This window comes from Chiloscyllium plagiosum, unplaced genomic scaffold (assembly GCF_037043375.1).
Source record: "Chiloscyllium plagiosum isolate Xiang-an unplaced genomic scaffold, Cpla_swu_hap1 HiC_scaffold_39, whole genome shotgun sequence".
Taxonomy (NCBI): domain Eukaryota; kingdom Metazoa; phylum Chordata; class Chondrichthyes; order Orectolobiformes; family Hemiscylliidae; genus Chiloscyllium; species Chiloscyllium plagiosum.
In genome coordinates this window covers 34460103-34480932 of record NW_028270177.1, presented here as the reverse complement: position 1 = coordinate 34480932, position 20830 = coordinate 34460103, and the positions used below count along the sequence as shown (strand labels likewise).

Sequence of the window (20830 nt, the reverse complement as noted above, 5' to 3'; positions counted from 1 at the left end):
TGGATGTTAATAATTGTGAATATCAGACAATCAATGCTGTGAATCTTATTCCTCTCAGTTATAACCTGTTAAATAAAAACACTCATCCCAAATAATGTAATGGGTCACATGGTCAACAGCATGGGAGTATGTTACTGATTAGGTCCAACAGGGGTATAGTTTGGGACACAGTTTCGTTCATACATCATAAGTTATGTGCTGTTAGGAGACACAAGCACAATAGAAAATGGCAGACAAAGCGAATGAAGATGATATAATGTAAAATTGAACAAAATGACTTACAAATTAATGTAAACATACTTGGGAATTGTACAGATAAGTAACAAGTGAAATTCAATTGCACATAACTACAAAGTACTTCACATGGAAATAAACAATGGGAATAAATTATTGCTTAAATTAAAAGAAAACGATGAGCTTGGAAATTGAGAAGAATCTAGTAGTCCTGATTGACAATAAACAGAAGCTATCACAAAACACAGTGGGGAGTGTGTAAAGCAAATTAGTTGTTGCAATGTATTTAAAAGATCAATTTAAACGAAAGCAATGAGATAGTGCTGCCAATTTACATGTTATTGGTGTGAGCACATTGAGAATTCTGCATATAGCTCTGGTTAGGAACGCAAAAATCTTTTACTACTATTGAAAGACTACAGAAGTGAACAACAAAACTATTGAAGTGGATGGAGGATATCAAGAAAGAAGAATGGTTAAGTGCAAATTTAATACAAATTGGGCAAGTTCTCACTGGGTAAAGGAGCTACCATGTCCATAACATCCTATTTCACTTCTTCCATGTGAAAAGAACCAGATTACATGAGGTGCACTTGGAGCAAGTACTGTTGATCTTCCAGCTGAAGGAGTTGATCCCGACTGAGTGTTGCAGACTGGCACGTTCTAAGGTCCAGAACTACATACTGAGGGATGCGCTGAAGCTTGGGGCAGCTGCCACCAAGGCGCGGTGGGGAAAGACCACCGTGTAACGTCTGCCTGCCAAAGAAGAACAGGGGGCCCACTCAGTAAGTGGGCTCCGCTGAAGCCTCAGCTAAATATATGGATGGTAAATGTACAGACCTGTATATACGAATGATTAATTCCGATCTCTGTATGTAAAGAAATGCAAGGTGTGCCTATGTATGGCATCACCAATTGTATAGATATCAAAATATTTTATGAATATAGTATATTTTTGAAATAAAAAAAAAAGTAGGGTGTGGATTAAAACGTTGCAGAAAAAAAAACGGGTGAACAGTACAGAGTTCAAGTGGCACACTCCACTCCTAACAAAGAGTTGGCATTCAGCCGACTGGCTGCTCAGAACCCAATCCCAGCAGTAAATCCCACGAGGCCCAAAATATAGCCAGAGGGAGCTCGTAATACCCAGCCCAATATTTCAGTGAGTGATGATTCTGAGGACTGTGTCCTAGGTAGAACAGTAAGTACAGATATATTCAGATGGTAATTAAATAGATTGTTTTCAGAAAATATTTTGGTATGTGAGTAATTTCAGACATGTCATCTTGTAAGTATAGCATTTGAATGGAACAGATTATTTTAGACTGCAAGGCATAGGACAGAGTAGACAATCTGACCTACTGAATCTGCTTCATCACTGAAGATCATGACTGAGCTGATCTGATCATCAGCATTTCATATTTCCTGCCTTTTCCCCATGACCCTCAGCTCCCTTACTGATTAAAAAATCTGCCCATCTCAGCCTTGAATATACTTAACTACCCAGCCTCAACAGCCCTCTGCATAAAGAATTCCACAGATTCTGCCTTCGAAGAGGAGACATTCTTCCACATTTGTCTTAAATGGGCAGCCCTTATTCTGATATTATGTCCTCTGGTCCCAGATTTTACCCAAAGGACAAACAACATTTCCACATCTATCCTGTCTCGACCCCAAAGAATGTGTAGGTTAGGTGCATTAGTCAGGGTAAATGTCGAGTAATAGGTAGGGGAAAGGGTTGGGGTGGGTTACTCTTCAGAGGATCAGTGTGGACTCGTTGGGCCAAATGGCCTGTTTCCACACTGCAGGGATTCTATGAATAAAGGCCAACTTTCCATTTGCCTTTCCTAATACCTGCTGAATGTGTATATTAACTTTGCATGATTTATATACAAGGACTCCCAAATTCCACTGTGCTGTAGCTTTCTCCATCTAAAGCTCTTCTACTCTTTCTACCCAAGTGCATAACTTCACACTTACCAACATAATATTCCATCTGCCAATTTTTTGCCCAGTCACTTTATCTGTCTTTATTCTTCTGAGACCCCGCTGCCCTATCATCATCACTTGCCTTCCTACCTATTTTTGTGTTATCAGCAAACTTGGCTAAAGTACATTGATCCAATACATTTATATTTATTGTAAATATTAGTGGTCCCAGTCATTAATTACAGGTTGCCATCGTGACAATGTCTCTCTTAATTCAATTCTGTCTTCCATTGGTTATCAATGCTTTATCCATACTTATTATAGACCTATGGTTCCCAACATGTCTCATCACAAGCGTTTTCCTCAACTCATGTTTGAGCCTGTTATAGGCTAATTCATTGCAATAAGTGATTTGATCAGTCAACAGTTCCACATTTGTTACCGAGATGGGAGAAGATGAAGCTTGGCTTTCTTTTTCTATGTAGTGGACTTATTGAAAGTTATAATGCCCCACCAGGATGGCACAAATTAAAGCAACAGTGGTTTTATTTTGGGTACAATAAGGTTATGTAAATTCACTTTTGAATAACTGTTTGGATGATCTTGAACCTTTCCTCACGTTTAAACCAATTGTGTTTCTAATCTGCATAAGGAAGTCCGGTTGCAAAGCTTGTGAACAGCAGTAGTGGTAGGATTAAAAAGGAGAAAAAATATTAATTAAGCTATAAACCATCTCAGGGCATAGATACAGCAAAGTGTCAGATGCCTGCAGGACATCAATATTTTCAGATTAAATTTGATCTGTCCTAAGTATTGCACAATATAATTTCAGCACAACTCAAATAAAATTAAACCTGGCATACTTTTCCACATGCACTCCTCATTAGTGGCTCCCTAGAGCTCCCCCATTAAAGAAAACTGTGATGAAACCTGTACTTTGTAGCCCCAGGAATATTGATGAATGAACATAACATTTTTGTATAAGTTGTTTGCCATGAATAAGAGAAGGGTGTCTTTGGAACTCAGAGCTCTGTCTACATGCATCATGACTGTTAACAGAAACAAGAAGAAAGTCTTCCAAGAAAGATTAAGGGGTGTCTATGTTTCTCTTCCATGTGCTTGAAATGTGATTCTTGAGACATTACAATGGGGTGGCAGAGGAACTGTCAAGATGGCAGTCTCTTTTGATTGAGTGTGAGTACCAGAATCCTTGGTTGGTGGTTTTGTGGGAGATAAGTGAAATGGAAGAAATAGGATTGATGAATAACCTGCTGAAAATAGCCAATTAGAACAAGACCATGTTAGCAACTTAAATGATCATTTTTATGCACGACTTCAAGATGGGGGCAGAATAGGACATTCCAGTAGGAGTTCTTCTGCTTGCCAGTTCCTTTTCCTTTTTTGCTCTCTTTGCAGCAGTTGTTCTTCCCCCAACACCCCACCAAACTTCTTAAACTACCTCACCTGGAGAATGGAGGTGAGACAGAGGGAGGCGGATCGCAGCTGGAGCAAGGGCGGGAGCAGAGGGTGTGGGCTAAGTCCCAGAGCAGGACCAGAGCAAATTACAGCCAGAACCAGAGCAGCAGCAGAGCAAGCGAGGGCTGAGTCATGGAACGGGGAGCAGAGTCCCGGCCAGAGCCCGGAGCAGCAGCAGACTGGGCACAGGCTGAGTCCCAGAGTGGCTGTACAGTAAGTTCTGGATGGAGGCCAGCGTGTGAAGGCAGCATGGCCTTGCGATATGAAGCCCAGTGGGCATGGACTCATGTTGGAAAAGGACTAAATACACTTTTTTATCCTCATTCTGGACTTTTAAACTGTACTCTCATGCTCATCTGTTTTCTTTTACTATTTCAATTCTGTAACAACACTTAAAAGTATCTGTACCTGGGTATCCTGTACTAAGGTGGCACCGAGAGGCAGCATTACAAACTTTTCACTGCACTCATTCGAGTGCATGTGACAATAAAGGCTATTAATTTTCTAAACTACAGTAAAGGTTTTGAAACCTCAATAAACATTTAATGGGCATAATGCAGGCTATATTTAAAGACAAAAAATTCTAACATTATAAATACTGAAATCGCAGTAGTAATGAAACTGAACATACTTATCCCCTAGTGCAGCTACGGTCAATACATCCCTATCCAGATGGAAAGGTGCAATAATATCATGTGAAGTGTTTTCAGTTTTGTATCAATACGGTCCTGTCCCCATTAGTCCAAGAACTCCCCACCTACGTTCGTGACACCACCCACGCCCTCCACCTCCTCCAGGATTTCCGCTTCCTCGGTCCCCAACGCCTCATCTTCACCATGGGCATCCAGTCCCTGTACACCTCCATCCCCCATCACGAAGGACTCAAAGCACTCCGCTTCTTCCTTTCCCGCCGTACCACCCAGTACCCTTCCACCGACACCCTCCTTCGACTGACCGAACTGGTCCTCACCCTGAACAACTTTTCTTTCCAATCCTCCCACTTTCTCCAAACAAAAGGAGTAGCCATGGGCACCCGCATGGGCCCCAGCTATGCCTGCCTCTTCGTAGGGTATGTGGAACAATCCATCTTCCGCAACTACACTGGCCCCACCCCCCATCTTTTCCTTCGCTACATTGATGACTGTATCGGCGCTACCTCGTGCTCCCACGAGGAAGTTGAACAGTTCATCCACTACACTAACACCTTCCACCCCGACCTCAAATTCACCTGGACAGTCTCGGACTCCTCCCTCCCCTTCCTAGACCTTTCTGTTTCTATCTCAGGCGACCGAATCAACACGGACATCTACTACAAACCAACCCACTCCCATAGCTACCTGGACTACACCTCCTCCCATCCTGCCCCCTGTAAAAATGCCATCCCATTCTCCCAATTCCTTCGTCTCCGCCGCATCTGCTCCCAGGAGGACCAGTTCAAAATACGTACAACACAGATGGCCTCCTTCTTCAAGGACCGCAATTTCCCCCCCGACGTGGTCGACGGTGCCCTCCACCGCATCTCCTCCACTTCCCGCTCCTCCGCCCTTGAGCCCCGCCCCTCCAACCGCCACCAGGACAGAACCCCACTGGTCCTCACCTACCACCCCACCAATCTCCATGTACAGCGCATCATCCGCCGTCACTTCCACCACCTCCAAACAGACCCCAGCACCAAGGATATATTTCCCTCCCCTCCCCTATCAGCTTTCCGTAGAGACCACTCCCTCCGCGACTCCCTTGTCAGATCCACACCCCCCACCGACCCAACCTCCACTCTCGGCACCTTCCCTTGCAACCGCAGGAGGTGCAACACTTGCGCCCACACCTCCCCCCTCACTTCTCTCCAAGGCCCCAAAGGAAGCTTCCATATCCACCACAGATTCACCTGCACCTCCACCCACATCATCTACTGCATCCGCTGCAGCCGGTGTGGCCTCCTCTATATTGGGGAGACAGGCCGCCTACTTGCGGAGCGATTCAGAGAGCACCTCTGGGCCACCCGGACGAACCAACCCAACCACCATGTAGCACAGCATTTCAACTCCCCCTCCCACTCCACTGAGGATATGCAGGTCATTGGACTCATCCACCGCCAAACCACAACAACGTGACGGTCGGAGGAGGAGCGTCTTATCTTCCGACTGGGAACCCTCCAACCACAGGGGATGAACTTGGACTTCACCAGTTTCTTCATCCCCCCTCCCCCCACCTTGTCTCAGCCGAATCCCTCCAGCCCGGCACCGCCTTCCTGACCTGCAGTCTTCTTCTTGACCTCTCCGCCTCCATCCTACTCCGACCTATCACCCTCATCTTGACCTCTTTCCACCTATCACATTTCCAACGCCCCTCCTCCAAGTCCCTCCTCCCTACCTTTTATCTTCTCCTGCTGAACACTCTCTGCTCATTCCTGAAGAAGGTCCTGTGCCCGAAACGTCGAATCTCCTGTTCCCTGGATGCTGCCTGACCTGCTGTGCTGTTCCAGCAATAAAGTTTCAACTTTGATCTCCAGCATCTGCAGACCTCACTTTCTCCTTGTATCAATACCAAACCTGTGAGATACAGACTAAGTGCAAGTTGCGGTGAATTTGGATCGTTATCGTCAAACTCTTAATGATGGAGTTAGGATTTCACTATGAAGTACAAGTGAAGAGACATGGTGCTGGCACGTAGCCCAACTATGTTGCAGCAGGACAAACATCAGATAAAAGACCAAGATAGGAAGATTCTTCACCTACAGAATATAACACCCCTAAAAATAAGTCAAATTGGGGCTGTGACCAGCAAAAGCAGACACTCTCTCAGCAAGTAATCCAGGAATGGTTTCATAAGATAAAACAAACACAGCCAGTCAGGGCTATATTGGTCTATCAGAGAACAGTCAGATCCAAAACAATGCATAACAACAAGAACTTGTCCAGAATATACATGAATGACACAGTGAACAGAAATTCAAACTCAGAGCTTGATCAGCTGTGTACTGCACATCTACAAAGACATGGAAAATGTACAGGAATACATAGCACAAAAAGATGATAGCTACAGAAGTACTTCGGTTAGCTCAGTTGACTGGATGGCTGGTTTGCAATTCAGAGTGACGCAAACAATCCCAGTTCAATTCCTGCACTGGTTGAGGTTACCATGAAAGACTCTCCTTTTCAACCTTTCCCCTTGTCTGAGGTATGGTGATCCTCAGATTAAAATACCAACAGTTGTCTCTCTTTCTCATGAGAGAGCAGCTCCATGATCTGGTAAGACTATGGTGACTTTACCTCATTTGGATCCAACCAGGGATCAGGTTATTTTGGATCTAGTCATGAGTAACGAGATACGTTTAATAAGCAATCTCGGAATAAAAGATACTCCTTAGGCAACAGTGGTAACATGGAAGAATTTAGCATTCAATTTGAGACTGAGAGACTTAGGTCAGAAACAACTGTGCTTAATTTAAATTAGGGTAATTGCACAAAGAAATGAAGGAAACTTTGGCTCAAGTAGACTGGGAAAGGAGTTGAGCAGAAAAGACAACTGAATAATCGTAGATAATTAAGAAATTAGTTAATGATTCTCAACAAAAACATTTCCCAGTGAGGAAGAAGAATTCTAGGAAGCGGAACAACCAACCTTGTTTAACTAAGGAAGTTAAACATCATATTCAATTGAAACAAAAGATATACAATATTGCAAAGCTTAGTGGAGAGTGACAGAAATGGGAACGTTTTAAAAAACATTTTTTTAAAAATGAAGAAAATAAACTTTGAGGCTAATATATCAAAATGGACTCTAAGAGCCTATTTAAGTATATAAAAAGAGAGAAGCTAAAGTGAACATAGTCTCCCTTAGAGAATGAAGGTGTAGAAATAATAATAGGTAACCAAGAAATGGCAGACAAACTGAATAAATAATTTACATCAGTCTTCACATAATGTTCCAAAATACTACATAATCAAAGGACAAAGAATGTACAAGGGAAACTAATGGAGCTAAAGGCTAATAGATACCCTGGAGATGATGGTTTGCAAGCTCGGCTATTAAAACAATATTAAAGAACGCACTGGTAGTAATCTTCCAAGAATCCTTAGATTCTGAAAAGGTCCCAGAGGATAGGAAAACTGCCAACGTAACACTTTTTGTTTGAAGAGGGGACGAGGTAAAAACAATTAACAATAGGCCAGTTAGATTAACATCTACTGTTTGGAAAATGTTGGAGTCTATTTTAAAGGATGCAATAGCAGAGCATTTAGAAGTACATAATACAATCGAATACAGTCAGTTCTGCTAGTAACACATCATTCATTTACGCAAATTGGCTGTAATGCGATAGGTGAATAGGGAACACTGTTTCCAAAACGCAAACTTGTAAAACGTCTGTTGGCTATAACACAATTAGTTTACAAATAACACTCAGTGTTGGCATTGCATGATTTCTGTACAGTGCGGAGTTCACAGGAACGTGACTATTGCATTACAGAAGAAATGACTGTAGTTATCACGGTGTCACGAAGGAGAAATCATGCCAGACAGATGTATTAGCATTGCTTGAGGATGCAAGAAATAGGATAAAGGGGAACAAGTAGTTATAGTACACTTGGATTTCCAAAAGGCATTTTATATGATACATTATAAGAGCCATAGTATTCAGGGTTGTATATTAGCACACATAAAGCATTAATTTATTAAAAGAATGCAAGTTGGGATAGGAAGACATTTTCAGGATGGCAACCTATAACAAGTGGAGTACCACAGGAATCAATGCGGGGCCCACAACCATTTGCAATTGGGCATAATTTCAGAGTAAGGGCTTGCCCATTTTGGACAGAGATGAGGAGGATTTTTGTCTTTGAGAGTGTAGTGAATCAATGGAATTCTTAACCACACAAGTGGCTCAGTGGTTAGCACTGCGACCTCACAGCAACAGGGACCCGGGTTCAATTCCTGCCTCGGGCAACTGTCTGTGTAAAGTTTGCACATTCTCCCCGTGTCTGCGTGGGTTTCCTCCAGGTGCTCCGGTTTCCTCCCACAGTCCAAAGATGTGCAGATCAGGTGAACTGGCCATGCTAAATTGTCCATAGTTAGGTGCATTAGTCAGAGATAAATATAGGGAATACGTCTGAGTGGGTTACTCTTCAGAGGGTCGGTGTGGACTTGTTGGGCCGAAGGGCCTGTTTCCACAATGTAGGCAATTAAATCGAATATAAGGTTGTCAAGATTGGTTCATTAAGTATATTCAAGGTTGAGACAAACAGTTTTTTACTCAGTCAGGGAATCAAGAGTTATGGGCAAAAGACAGGAATGTGGAGTTGATGATTATCTGATTAGCCACAATCTTATTGAATGCTGGAGCAGACTTGATGAGAGACAAAAAGACTGCAGATGCTGGAATCCAAGGTAGACAAGCAGGAGGCTGGAAGAACATAGCAAGCCAGGCAGTATCAGGAGGTGGAGAAGTTGTTTCGGGTGTAGCCCTTCTTCAGGACTGGGGGTCGGTGTAAGGGGACTTGCAGGTAAGGGGGGAGGTGGTGAGGTAGGGATAGATGACCCCGGGTAGAGAGTGTGACCTTGATGGGCTGAATGGTGTATTTTTGCTCTTATGTCCTATGGTCTTAGTAGGCTGTAGTAATACCCTGCCCACTCTCTAACCTTTCTCTGAGGTCATCCAAGCATCGCTGCAGGTGGACCTCTCCAGCAGTTACTAACACGTGCTCTCCAGTCTCTTGGACTAGCACTTCCACACACGGATCAGCCTGGTTAAGCAGCTTCATCCCTCTCACCAGCTGTGGCATTTCACCTGGACAAGCAAAAGGAAACAATTCCAAATATGAAGTTGACTCTAAATTTAGAAGGTACATAACATACACAACACTGAACTGAATCCACAGATCAGTAACTCACACCAGTCATTTTAAAGCAAAGTAAATGACCTTTAGGGGGAAATACAATCCTTATTAGCCTCTGTGGAGAGAAGTGGCAAAAGATTATTCCATCCAAAAGCATACTAATTCCCATTATTGATTTTCATATTATGCATTTTTCCAGCACAGTGCTATTAATTCAAGTACTGCTGTAAAGCATGTCAAATACAGAAACTTTGTGCATTTTTTGCTGTTATAATCAGGTAACCACTACAATCCTTTGCAGATCTAAAATGTAAAGGAATCTTTATATGTAATTCCTAACTAGCACTTGATTTTAAAGCACTACAAACCATCCAGTTAGATTTACTCCTGTACTTGTATAGCCAACTACGTTTTGCAATTAATTCCAACGGTAAAGCCATTAAAGTTTCTGATCTATTATAACATCTAACCCGTGCAGCACCAACTTTACAGGAATGTATTTCAATAGGCTGGTCATGACCAAGAGTTAATCTGATGAAATGAACTCTCCCAAACAGTTTGCACCAACTTTACAGGAATGTATTTCAATAGGCTGGTCATGAGCAAGAGTTAATCTGATGAAATGAACTCTCCCAAACAGTTTGCTCTACTCGTGTCCAAGTGATCACCATTCCAATATTGCCTACTTACAAAGTATACCTGCCTGGACTCAAAGTGCTATACTCCTAGCTTGATATTTCTCTCAGAATCTAGAGAAAAGAGTGAGAAAAATCGAGCAGGAGATAACCCATTGCAGGAAGCCACCAAACAACAGCACCAGCATGAGAAAGTGGAAAAAACCTCCAAAATTTGTGTGTGATGCTGTCATTCCCTGTCTATCCTTTGACTTCCAGTGAAAATTGTCGATTCTTGCATTACTTTACCAAGACCATTGGATTATATTTTCATAGAGCCAAAAAGACTCAGTCGATCTTTGATTCCAAACCTCATCCTGGTATTCCCAATTTTCACTAGTACCAAGGGTGAGGCATGCTTCAGATTACAAATCCAATTGCTGTGCTCTTGACCTGTTCAGCCCAATGCATTTTTTTTACATTCTTGCTAAGGGCTCAGATACAAATCAAAGTTTTGTAACAGTGCATCCCAAGGAAACACTGCTTGATTCACAGCTTTGGTTCTATTCTCTATGAAGCCAATTGTACAATGTTTATTCACACGAGATGGAGGATTTAAATGCTGGAAGTGTCTGCAACTGATACTTTATAGATTGACAATTTTTATTGGCTTGTAATGAAAGGACATTTTATTTAAAATGGAAAGTTGAGATTGACTGATTTATTTCCAAGATTAAAAAAAAAACACACATCTAATGTCACTATAATGTTCATTGGTTCCATACAGTATGTGAGATGGCATAGAGGACAAAAAGCTTGGCATGGAGGTTGAGGAACATATTTTGGACTAGAGAGTGAGAGGCACAAAGGGGCTTGGAAGAGGAATGAAAAGGGCAGGGAGGACTGGAGGGTCTTGTGCTGGTTTTATCATAACAGAGGCGAAGTCCTACAGCTCCAAAGCGTGCCCTTTGACCGAATGCTTTGGCACCTGGGAGTCTGCAGCTGCCTCCAAATACTTACCTCCAAGCCTCTTACCTCCAAGCAATGCCATTGTTGTCAACAAGAGTGGCAAGCCAGAAAATCTGAAGACATCCAGTAATCATAAAGATGGAAATTTAGTTTACCAGAACAGAGCCAGTAAAATATTTCATCTTAATTGGACATGACTGCGATTTAATTCAAGTGTAGAGGTGTCAAATCTGCAGTCATAACTATATTGTGAGGTATTTGCTAATTAGCAAGGAAACAAAACTTCATATGTTGCCCACAAATTTCCATTATCTGTGGAGTTCACAAAGAGAAAGCTCTGACAGGTTGTTCCATCTTACACTCTTCTATCTTAGTTGCCTCCTTCTCTCTTGCCTGACTGACTCAGGCGTGTGTAAGTAACAGCCAACACAGTTACTTGCTACAATTATCATTTCCTAATTCTAATTTTGTACTCTTCTCTTTCTCCCAAAATTAAAAATCTTTTAATTATTTAAATAATTCAGTTTTCTTGCACCTGATTTTCCTTCCTAGCTTTAAACTATTCTTCATACTAGTCTCTTTTAGGTTTCCATGCACACATTCTTTAAATTTTAGCCACTGCTGGGCACCAACACCCTTCTGTAAAGTTCCCCAATCCATCTTTGCCAATTCCTGCCTCCTACTCTCACAGTTCATTTGTTTAGGTTCAGGATCTTAGTTTCAGGTTTGACTACTTCACTCTCTATCTTGATGAAGAATACATTATTAATCATATTATGGTCACTGTTCTCAAACGGACCCCATATAACAAGATTGCTAATTAATCCTTTGTTGTTAGACATTACCCACTTGAAAGTAGCCTTATCTCTCGTCAGCTCCTCAATGTATTGGTCAAAACAAATGATCAAGTACACAATCTGGGAAATCCTCCTGCACAACATCGCTGCTAGTTTGGTGTTCAGTTCCCATCCTTGATCACCCTGCAGCCATTCCTCTGTAATATACTCATTTATATCAACTACACTGTAAATTTATCTACCTTATAGCCTACTTTAAATGGAAATATGTTAAATGTTAAAAGATACACTCCTACAATGTCTAGTCAGAAGGTGACAAGCAGTATCTAGATGTAGAGCAAAAATGTCTTAAATTTGATTTCTTGCTTGTAAACAGTTCATGTGAGGTGACAATAGGGTGCGCTGTAATTGGATTCTTCCTTTTTTGGGTTAGGGAAGGATGAACCAGCCCATATTTAATAGTAATTGATAGATTTCTGTTGATTTTGGATGATGACAGGATGAGGCATTGCTGTAATGGCCTTCTAGTAGTGAATAAAGTCTCAACATTTGGGCGGCACGGTGGCACAGTGGTTAGCACTGCTGCCTCGCAGCGCCAGAGACCCGGGTTCAATTCCCGCCTCAGGCGACTCACTGTGTGGAGTTTGCACGTTCTCCCCGTGTCTGCGTGGGTTTCCTCCGGGTGCTCCGGTTTCCTCCCACAGTCCAAAGATGTGCAGGTCAGGTGAATTGGACATGCTAAATTGCCCGTAGTGTTAGGTAAGGGGTAAATGTAGGGGTATGGGTGGGTTACGCTTCGGCGGGTCGTTGTGGACTTGTTGGGCCGAAGGGCCTGTTTCCACACTGTGAAGTAATCTAATCTAAAAAAAAAAATTTGCAGCTAAGGTTTTCCATGAGCATAGCCCACTCTGGCAAGATGCTCTCTCCTATAAATAATTGCTACTTAGGCAACCTATAACTGTGGAACAGTAATTCCTATAGCAGATTTAAGCAGTTGAAAATAAATGTAAGAAATACATTAAGCTCCATAACAAAGGACAAAATTATAGAGAAAAAGACAGAGCTTAGAAAGATGACTAATCCTGGGGACAGAGTGTGAGTGGAAATTTAAGGAACCCATGGGAAGAAGTGGGTAGGGGGAAGTATGCTGACAGGATTTAAGCTGGCAAGATCAGGGGATTGGGCAGGGGTTGCGGATAGTACCAGACGAGAGAGAGAGGGGCCTGACAATAGGCCTCCACAGAGCAGACTGGAGGGATTCTATGATTCAAAGCTGCAAATGGTCAAATGATGAATATTGGGGTTGTCTAATAGACCAGAAGTGGAGGACTGCTGATCAGATTGTGGAGGGTTGTAAGACAAGAACAGGTTACAGAAACAGGGGAAGGTAAGGCCATACAGTGATTCAGAAACAAACATCAGAATCTTAAAATTGGCTCTTGATCCAGCAACAGCCCAATGTAAATCACTGAGCACCAGAGAGAAGGATCTGGTGCAATTTATGGTAAGTCCATTAACTTCACAGTTTACATAGCACAGTTTATATTGTATCTTATCCTATTAGCAGAGTCATTAATCTCTGCATTTGTTATAATACATAATGTCACCAACGTACTTGGATGCTTTGGTTCCACAGCAACCCGTACAATAGGAGTTGCCTCAAAGTTCAGAGGTGTAAATGGTGGACATACAGGGGAGGTTGACAACGTAGCAGATTTTAAGACGTAATCTTCTAGGCCTCCGATACCTATGGTTGGAAAAGAAAATCAAAGCATTAAATAAGAAACATTTTGTGCAAAACAGTTTTTTTATCTAGAGTCAATCAATGTGATATGACTTCATTTGCACTGAATTGTATTGACTGAAGTAATTTCAGCTGGCAGAAGTAAACTTCTTAGAGAGGGAACTCGAATAAGTGGTTTCACCCCAGCAGATCGGAAGAATGAGAAATACCAACCAGTTTAAAAAGTAAATGCTTATAATTTTATGATTTGAAGCTGTAACACAACTAATTCATTACAAACTATCAAGTTTAAAAAAGCTGCAAATGGATTTTCTGCAAGTAATTTAAAAACTTTAAATAGCATTGCATTCTTCAAATGTAGGTAAATACTAGGTCTGAAGACTGTGCAGTAATAAATCATTAGGCCAATATTTTTACAGGCACAAGGTACATCCTTTCTCTGCAGGATTTAAAGCAGAACTCTTGCAGTGATGCAGAAAATTGACATTTTTAATCTAAAAGCAGCAGTGCCTCGCCAATTTCAGAACTCACCTTTGGACTGTAATAAACTTACATTTTACTAATTTAAAAAGATTGCACTTTGCTTCTCAATAGCAGCTGAATCGTCCCACAATCTCCCCCCCCCCCGGCTAAACTATCAGATTCGCTCTTTTCCCAAATGCTTCTTTGATTAACCTGGGTGTGAAAGGCATGTTTAATTCTAAAATCGAAAGAGATTATATACCACTGGGTAAAGATGACCAAAAGGGACAGTTTGGGGTGAGAAAAGGTAAAATAGTGGAGTTTTTTCATTATCGAGTGTCTAAGGGCAATTTCGAAAGACAGAGTGGAACTGCTGCAGGCTGTCAATGGAGATTCCCAACATGCAGTACCATGCACCATGCCAGAGAAGATTAATAATCATTTGGGAGAGAACAGGTGAGACGCTGGATGAAACAAACCCAAGTACAGGGCAGCACGCTTCAGAAGCTAATGCCTGTATCCTATTTTCTCAATGACAGCTACACGGTGACAGTTGAAGAGCAGCAGAAGTTTATTGAATGTAGGTCTCATACAGTGTGGAAAGAGACATGGAGGACTGAGGACAAGGCATGCAACGTAAGGCTGATAGAAAGAGAGAAAGACTCAGGTAGGAAGAATTAACAGGTCCATTAGGCATGGGAATAAAAACTCAACTGTAAAAAAGCAGCATCAGGACTTGGTGCAAACAGAAAAATGCTGGATACACTCAGCAGGTCTGACAGCACTGTGGAGAGAGAAAAAAAAAGTTTCCCAGGAGTGGCAATATCATTCAAATTGCAACTCCACTTCGTCCTTTTTAAGAAATAAAGGAGCTCTGTATTTCTGAAAGCAGATCCAGTCACATCTCCTTCAGAAATATGGAGATATACTTCAATTGTCTCCTTGCAAATAACAGTCGGGGAAGGCAAACAACACCTTTCTTTCCACAGCAGAAAGATGCCACAACGTGCAATTTAAAGATCGAGATCACAGACAGCCCCACTTTGATAGCTCCGTGAAAAGGCAAGTACATAAAGATAAGTGTGACATTAAGGTGATGCTGGGAATGGAGATATAGTGATGGGCTGGGGTAGGTGATAGATGATGGGGTGCCATGGGGTATGGTTCTGTGTGGTAGGATGCCAGGTGGGTATCAGGTGCAAGTTATGGTACAACTAGGAACTTCAGCAGGGTTTACATTTTAAAATTATCCTCCTAACAGAGTCAGGGCACACCAAATTCCACTGATTGATTTGATTTGTTGTCATGTGTACCTAAGTACAGTGAAATGCTTTACTTGCAAGCATTACAGGCAGATCATAGTAAGCAAGAACATACAGACCATAGGGTGGAAAGAAATTGGACAGAGTGAGGCATACAGGTTACAATGAACAGGACATGTGCAAGGCAAGAACAACATTAACAAGACCAACATCATTTGAAGTTTCATGTCCATTTGTCAGGGAAAAAGCTGTTTGTGAACCTGCTGATGTATGTGTTGAAGCTTCTGTATCTTCTGCCTGAAAGAAGAGGTGCTAGGAGAGCATTACCATCGTGGGATGGACCTTTGATGATGTTGGCAGCCTTTCCATGGCAACGAGAAGCGTAAATGGAGTCCATGGACAGGAGGTTGGCTTCCAAGGTGGTCTGGAATGTGCACACAACCTTCTGTAGTTTCTGGGCAGAGCAGTTGCCGTACTAGGCCGTTATTTACCTGGACAGTGTGCTTTCTGTGGTGCATCTGTAAATGTTGGTGAGGATCCTTATGGACATGTCAAGTTTCCTGAGCTGCCTGAGGAAGAAGCAGCGTTGTTGTGCCTTCTTGACCATTAGGCTTAGGAACTTGAAGCTGTCAACCTTCTCAACCTCTATTGATGTAGATGGAGGTGTGTTCTCCTTCTTTTTTCCTGAAGTCAATGATCAGTTGTTTAGTTTTGCCGATATTGAGACAGAGAGGTTGTTCTCATTGCACCACGTCACCAAGCCCTCTATCTCCTTTCTGTATTCTGACTCATCATTGTTTGATATCCACCCTACCAAGATGCTGTCATCAGCAAACTTGTAGATGATGTTAGCTTGGAATCTGGCTGCACGGTTGAGGGTGCACAGGGAGTACAGTAGGGGGCTGAGAACACACCCTTGGGGGATGAGTGTTAAGAGTTATTGTGGTGGAGGTGCAGTTACCCATCTTCGCTGATTGCGGTCTGTGGGTCAGGAAGCTGAGGATCCAATTGCACAGCCTGGAACCGAGACCTAGGTCATGGAGTTTTGAGATCAGTCTGGAGGGGATTATGGTGGTGAAGGCAGAGTTGTAGTTAATGAGCCGGAGTCTCATGTAGGTGACCTTGTTTTCCAGATGTTCCAGATAGGAGTGCAGTGCTAGGGAAATGGCCTGCTGTGGATCTGTTACGTTACCTAGTAGGTGAATTGCAGGGGATAAAGGCAGGCTGGAAGATTAGAGTTGATGTGGGTCATGACCAGCCTTTTGAAGCACTTCATGATTATGGAGGTCAGAGCTAATGGGTGGTAGTCATTAAGGCACACTGCATGTGCTTTCTTAGCTATTGGGATGATAGTGGTCTTCTTGAAGCAGGTGGGCTTGTAGGACAGACCTGCTAATATTTTTCTAAATCTGCCTTACTTGCTGACCAAAAGCTTGCTGCGAGACAAAAGATAGACTTAGTCTACATCAGAGACTGAAAGGAGGTAACACCAGACACATTAAACACTTGAAAATGGAATACAGTAAGCATTAGACTCTGGCAGACAAAGCCTGAAACACAAGCAGGAAGAACCTATACTGCAGGAAAGAATAGTATGCAGAATCCCAAAATGCCAGAAAGCTTGAAATGCCTCTATCATCAGCTTTATAGCACCTGGGAGGGCAAATCCGGAGCCTGGCCAGACTGGGAGAATGTTAAAGTGGACCAAACTTCTACAAGCAACTCCAAAAAGGCTAAGAGTAAAAAGAGAGAGGGAGAAAGACTATGACTAAGATAGCCATGAAAGGGCAACCAAAGTAGTTACCACATTGAAAACAGTATCAGTCTGAGTATTCAGGGATTAAAAAAAAATGAGTTAGACAGAGCCTGATACTCAGTGACCAGGTGTCCCGGAGATGTTCCCTAAAGCGCTCTGCTAGGAGGTGTCCAGTCTCCCCAATGCAGAGGAAACCGCATCGGGAGCAACGGATGCAATAAATGATATTAGTGGATGTGCAGGTAAAACTTTGATGGATGTGGAAGGCTCCTTTAGGGCCTTGGATGGAGGTGAGCGCTTTAGGGAACATCTCCGGGATACTCGCACCAATCAACCACACCGCCCTGTGGCCCAACATTTCAACTCCCCCTCCAACTCTGCCAAGGACATGGAGGTCCTGGGCCTCCTTCACCGCCGCTCCACCACCAGACGCCTGGAGGAAGAACCGCCTCATCTTCCGCCTCGGAACACTTCAACCCCAGGGCATCAATGTGAACTTCAACAGTTTCCTCATTTCCCCTTCCCCAACCTCACCCTAGTTCCAAACTTCCAGCTCAGCACTGTCCCCATGACTTGTCCTATCTGCCTATCTTCTTTTCCACCTATCCACTCCACCCTCCTCCCTGATCTATCACCTTCATCCCCTCCCCCACTCACCTATTGTACTCTATGCTTCTTTCTCCCCACCCCCACCCTCCTCTATCTTATCTCGCCACGCTTCAGGCTCTCTGCCTTTATTCCTGATGAAGGGCTTTTGCCCGAAACGTCGATTTTGCAGCTCCTCGGATGCTGCCTGAACTGCTGTGCTCTTCCAGCACTAATCCAGAACCTGGTTTCCAGCATCTGCAGTCATTGTTTTTACCGGGTTTTATTTTGAGACTGTATTCCCAGCTTCTAAACACCACAACCAACAGAAACATCCTTTCTGTATCTACTCGGTCTACTCCTTTAATCATTTTGCAATTTTCTATTCATTCGCCTCTCATTCTGCTCAACTCCAGAAAACAGAAGCCGAGTCTTCTCACTCTCTTCTCAAAGGTCATTCTCATCACCAGGGCTTTTGCCCGAAACGTCGATTTTCCTGCTCATTGGATGCTGCCTGACCTGCTATGCTTTTTCAGCACCACTCTAATCTAGACTCTGGCTTCCAGCATCTGCAGTCATTGTTATTACCTAGTATCATCACCACCGTCTGCTGAAACTTCACTACACTCCCTCTCTGACAATATTCTTGCTTAGGCAAGGGGACCAGAACTGCATATAATACTCAAGGTGCAAGCTCACCATTGATCCATTTAACTGAAACAAGACTTTTTTGCTCCTGTACGCAAATCCTCTTGTGCTAAAGGCTAACATGGTTGATAATTCCCTGTGAAATGAAGTGACTGAATAAACGGCTCAATCTGTAACTGCGACAACAACGATTCTGGGCTAAAAAGACGCAAATTCATTGTTCAATATTAACACTCTCTGGGGTCTCGAGTACTGACAAATGTTAACATATCACCACGACAATCCGATTGACAGGCTATCGAGGTAGAATGAAAGTAGACATGTAGCACTGGAATGCAATAAAAAAAAAACTATGGTGTAGAAAATCAAACTGACTGCAGATTCTCCAGACCTTGCAGCCTCACTCTGGGATTTCAGCCCTTTTTCAATTATAATCCTCAATTTACTGATAAGAAAAAGCATTGCGAGAAATTATTCAGCAGCACGTTTCTACATTTATGTCATTAACCTTCAGATTATTGAAATACAGAGCGAAATTCCATACCCCCACGATCAATTAATTTTTCTGTTTTCAGATTGCACTCTTGCAATGTTTAAAATATCAATGTTTCAGCTACTTGAAGATCAGGAGTAGTTTTATTGCAAAGTATTAGCTACATTCAAACTAGAAAATACATTAAAACACAACTTTTACTGTACAAGTTAAAAAATGTACACACCAGAATTCTGCTAATTATGTATTTCATCTGATCCATTCTTAACACTATTGTATTTTCAAACCTATTTTTCAAAACTTTTCTTTTCCTTTTTTGTAAAAATTCACTATCGGTAACTAACAATAGAGGGATATTTTTCATTCAGCAAGAATCCCCCCAAGTTTGATTCCCAAGGTATCCAAATATACAGAGGTTGTTTAAAAAACAGGTCGTTGCAAGATAGTTCTCCAAATACTAATCAATTGGTCTGTAATATCACTGTGACACATTTACTGCTGAAAAATGGCAAACATCCTCCTTAAATAGTTCTCAAATCAGAGACTTTCTGGTGAAAACTATCTGCATAACAAGAAACACATTGACAATGAATGCACAAAACAACATGGCTATTTGAGTCCAGGAGAAGATGTTCAGTTGTGATGTTCTCTTCAGCAAGGAAGTAAAATGATCTTTACGCACAAGTCTGAAGCCGAAATATGTTACCATTTTGATTAGATTCCCTACAATGTGGAAACAGATCCTTCGGCCCAACTAATCCACACCGACTCTCCAAAGAGTAACCCAACCAGACCTATTTCCCTCTGACTAATGCACTTAATACTATGGGCAATTTAGCATGGCCAATTCACCTGGCCTGCACATCTTTGGTCTGTGGGAGGAAACCGGAGCACCTGGAGGAAACCCCATGCAGACACGGGGAGAACGTGCAAACTCCACACAGACAGTCACCCGAGGCTGGAATCGCACCTGAGACCCTGGTGCTGTGAGGCAGCAGTGCTAACCACTGAGCCACTATGCCACCCAGCAGTAAATGTGTCCCAGTGATATTACAGACCAATTGATTAATATTAGTATTAAAATATAGTCAGTGTAGAAAGAGAATAATGAACAAAGGACAAAGAAAATTACAGCACAGGAACAGGCAGTCTGGCCCTCCAAGCCTGCGCCAATCCAAATCCTCTATCTAAACCTGTCACCCATTTTCTAAGGGTCTGTATCCCTTTGGTCCCTGCCCATTCATGTATTGTCTAGATGCACCTTAAATGATGCTATCATGTCCACCTCTACCACCTCCGCTAGCAACATGTTCCAGGCACCCATCATCCTCTGCGTAAAGAGCTTTCAATGCATTCTCCCCTAAATTTTCCCCTCTCACTTTAAACTCGTAACCCCTAGTAATTGACTCCCACACTCTGGGAAAAAGCTTCTTGCTATCCACCTCTCATGATTTTGTAGACGTCAATCAGGTCCCCCTTCGACCTCCATCTTTCTAATTAAAAAATCCTAATCTACTCAACTTCTCTTCATAGTTAGGCAACATCCTGGTGAACCTCCTCTGCACCCTCACCAAAGTATCTACATCCTTTTGGTAATGTGGTGACCAGAACTGTATGCAGTATTCCAAATGTGGGCGAACCAAAGTCCTGTACAATTGTAACATGACCTGCCAACTCCTGTACTCAATACCCCAACTGCAGGGAAGAAGAAAACTGGTTTTCTTCAATCTTAAACTGAGTTTATTTTTACTGCAGAGAACCGGCAGCTTCTGCCGCGGAGAACAGCAATACTGTCCTTTGTCTTTGTCCGTGTAAGTTGTTTCAGTTCCAACCTGCTCAATTAACAGAGAACAAATCAGCTTCACTTGTAACAACCCTCGGCTCCTGATCATCTCCTCACTTCCGGAACCCATAGCCATAAGAAAAAGTCACAATAGTATCCTTGCTATGAAATTATGCAGCCTTCCTGGTGAATCCCTGTTCTTAAAAGCATTTCTTTCTCTTTGTCGTTCTAATTTTTTAAAGAT

At 42.5% G+C, this 20830-nt stretch overlaps 1 protein-coding gene across 2 annotated transcripts in view; it reads right to left on the bottom strand.

Moving 5' to 3' along the window:
* efl1 (elongation factor like GTPase 1) overlaps positions 1 to 20830 on the bottom strand; it is a 263785-nt gene that overhangs the window by 61534 nt on the left and 181421 nt on the right. For both annotated transcript variants that reach the window (XM_043677605.2, XM_087981251.1), the window contains exons 16-17: positions 13469 to 13600; positions 9277 to 9424 (exon numbers count right to left, since the gene is read on the bottom strand). In XM_043677605.2, the coding sequence (XP_043533540.1) occupies positions 9277 to 9424; positions 13469 to 13600 (280 nt within the window). The remainder of the gene's footprint in view (positions 1 to 9276; positions 9425 to 13468; positions 13601 to 20830) is intronic.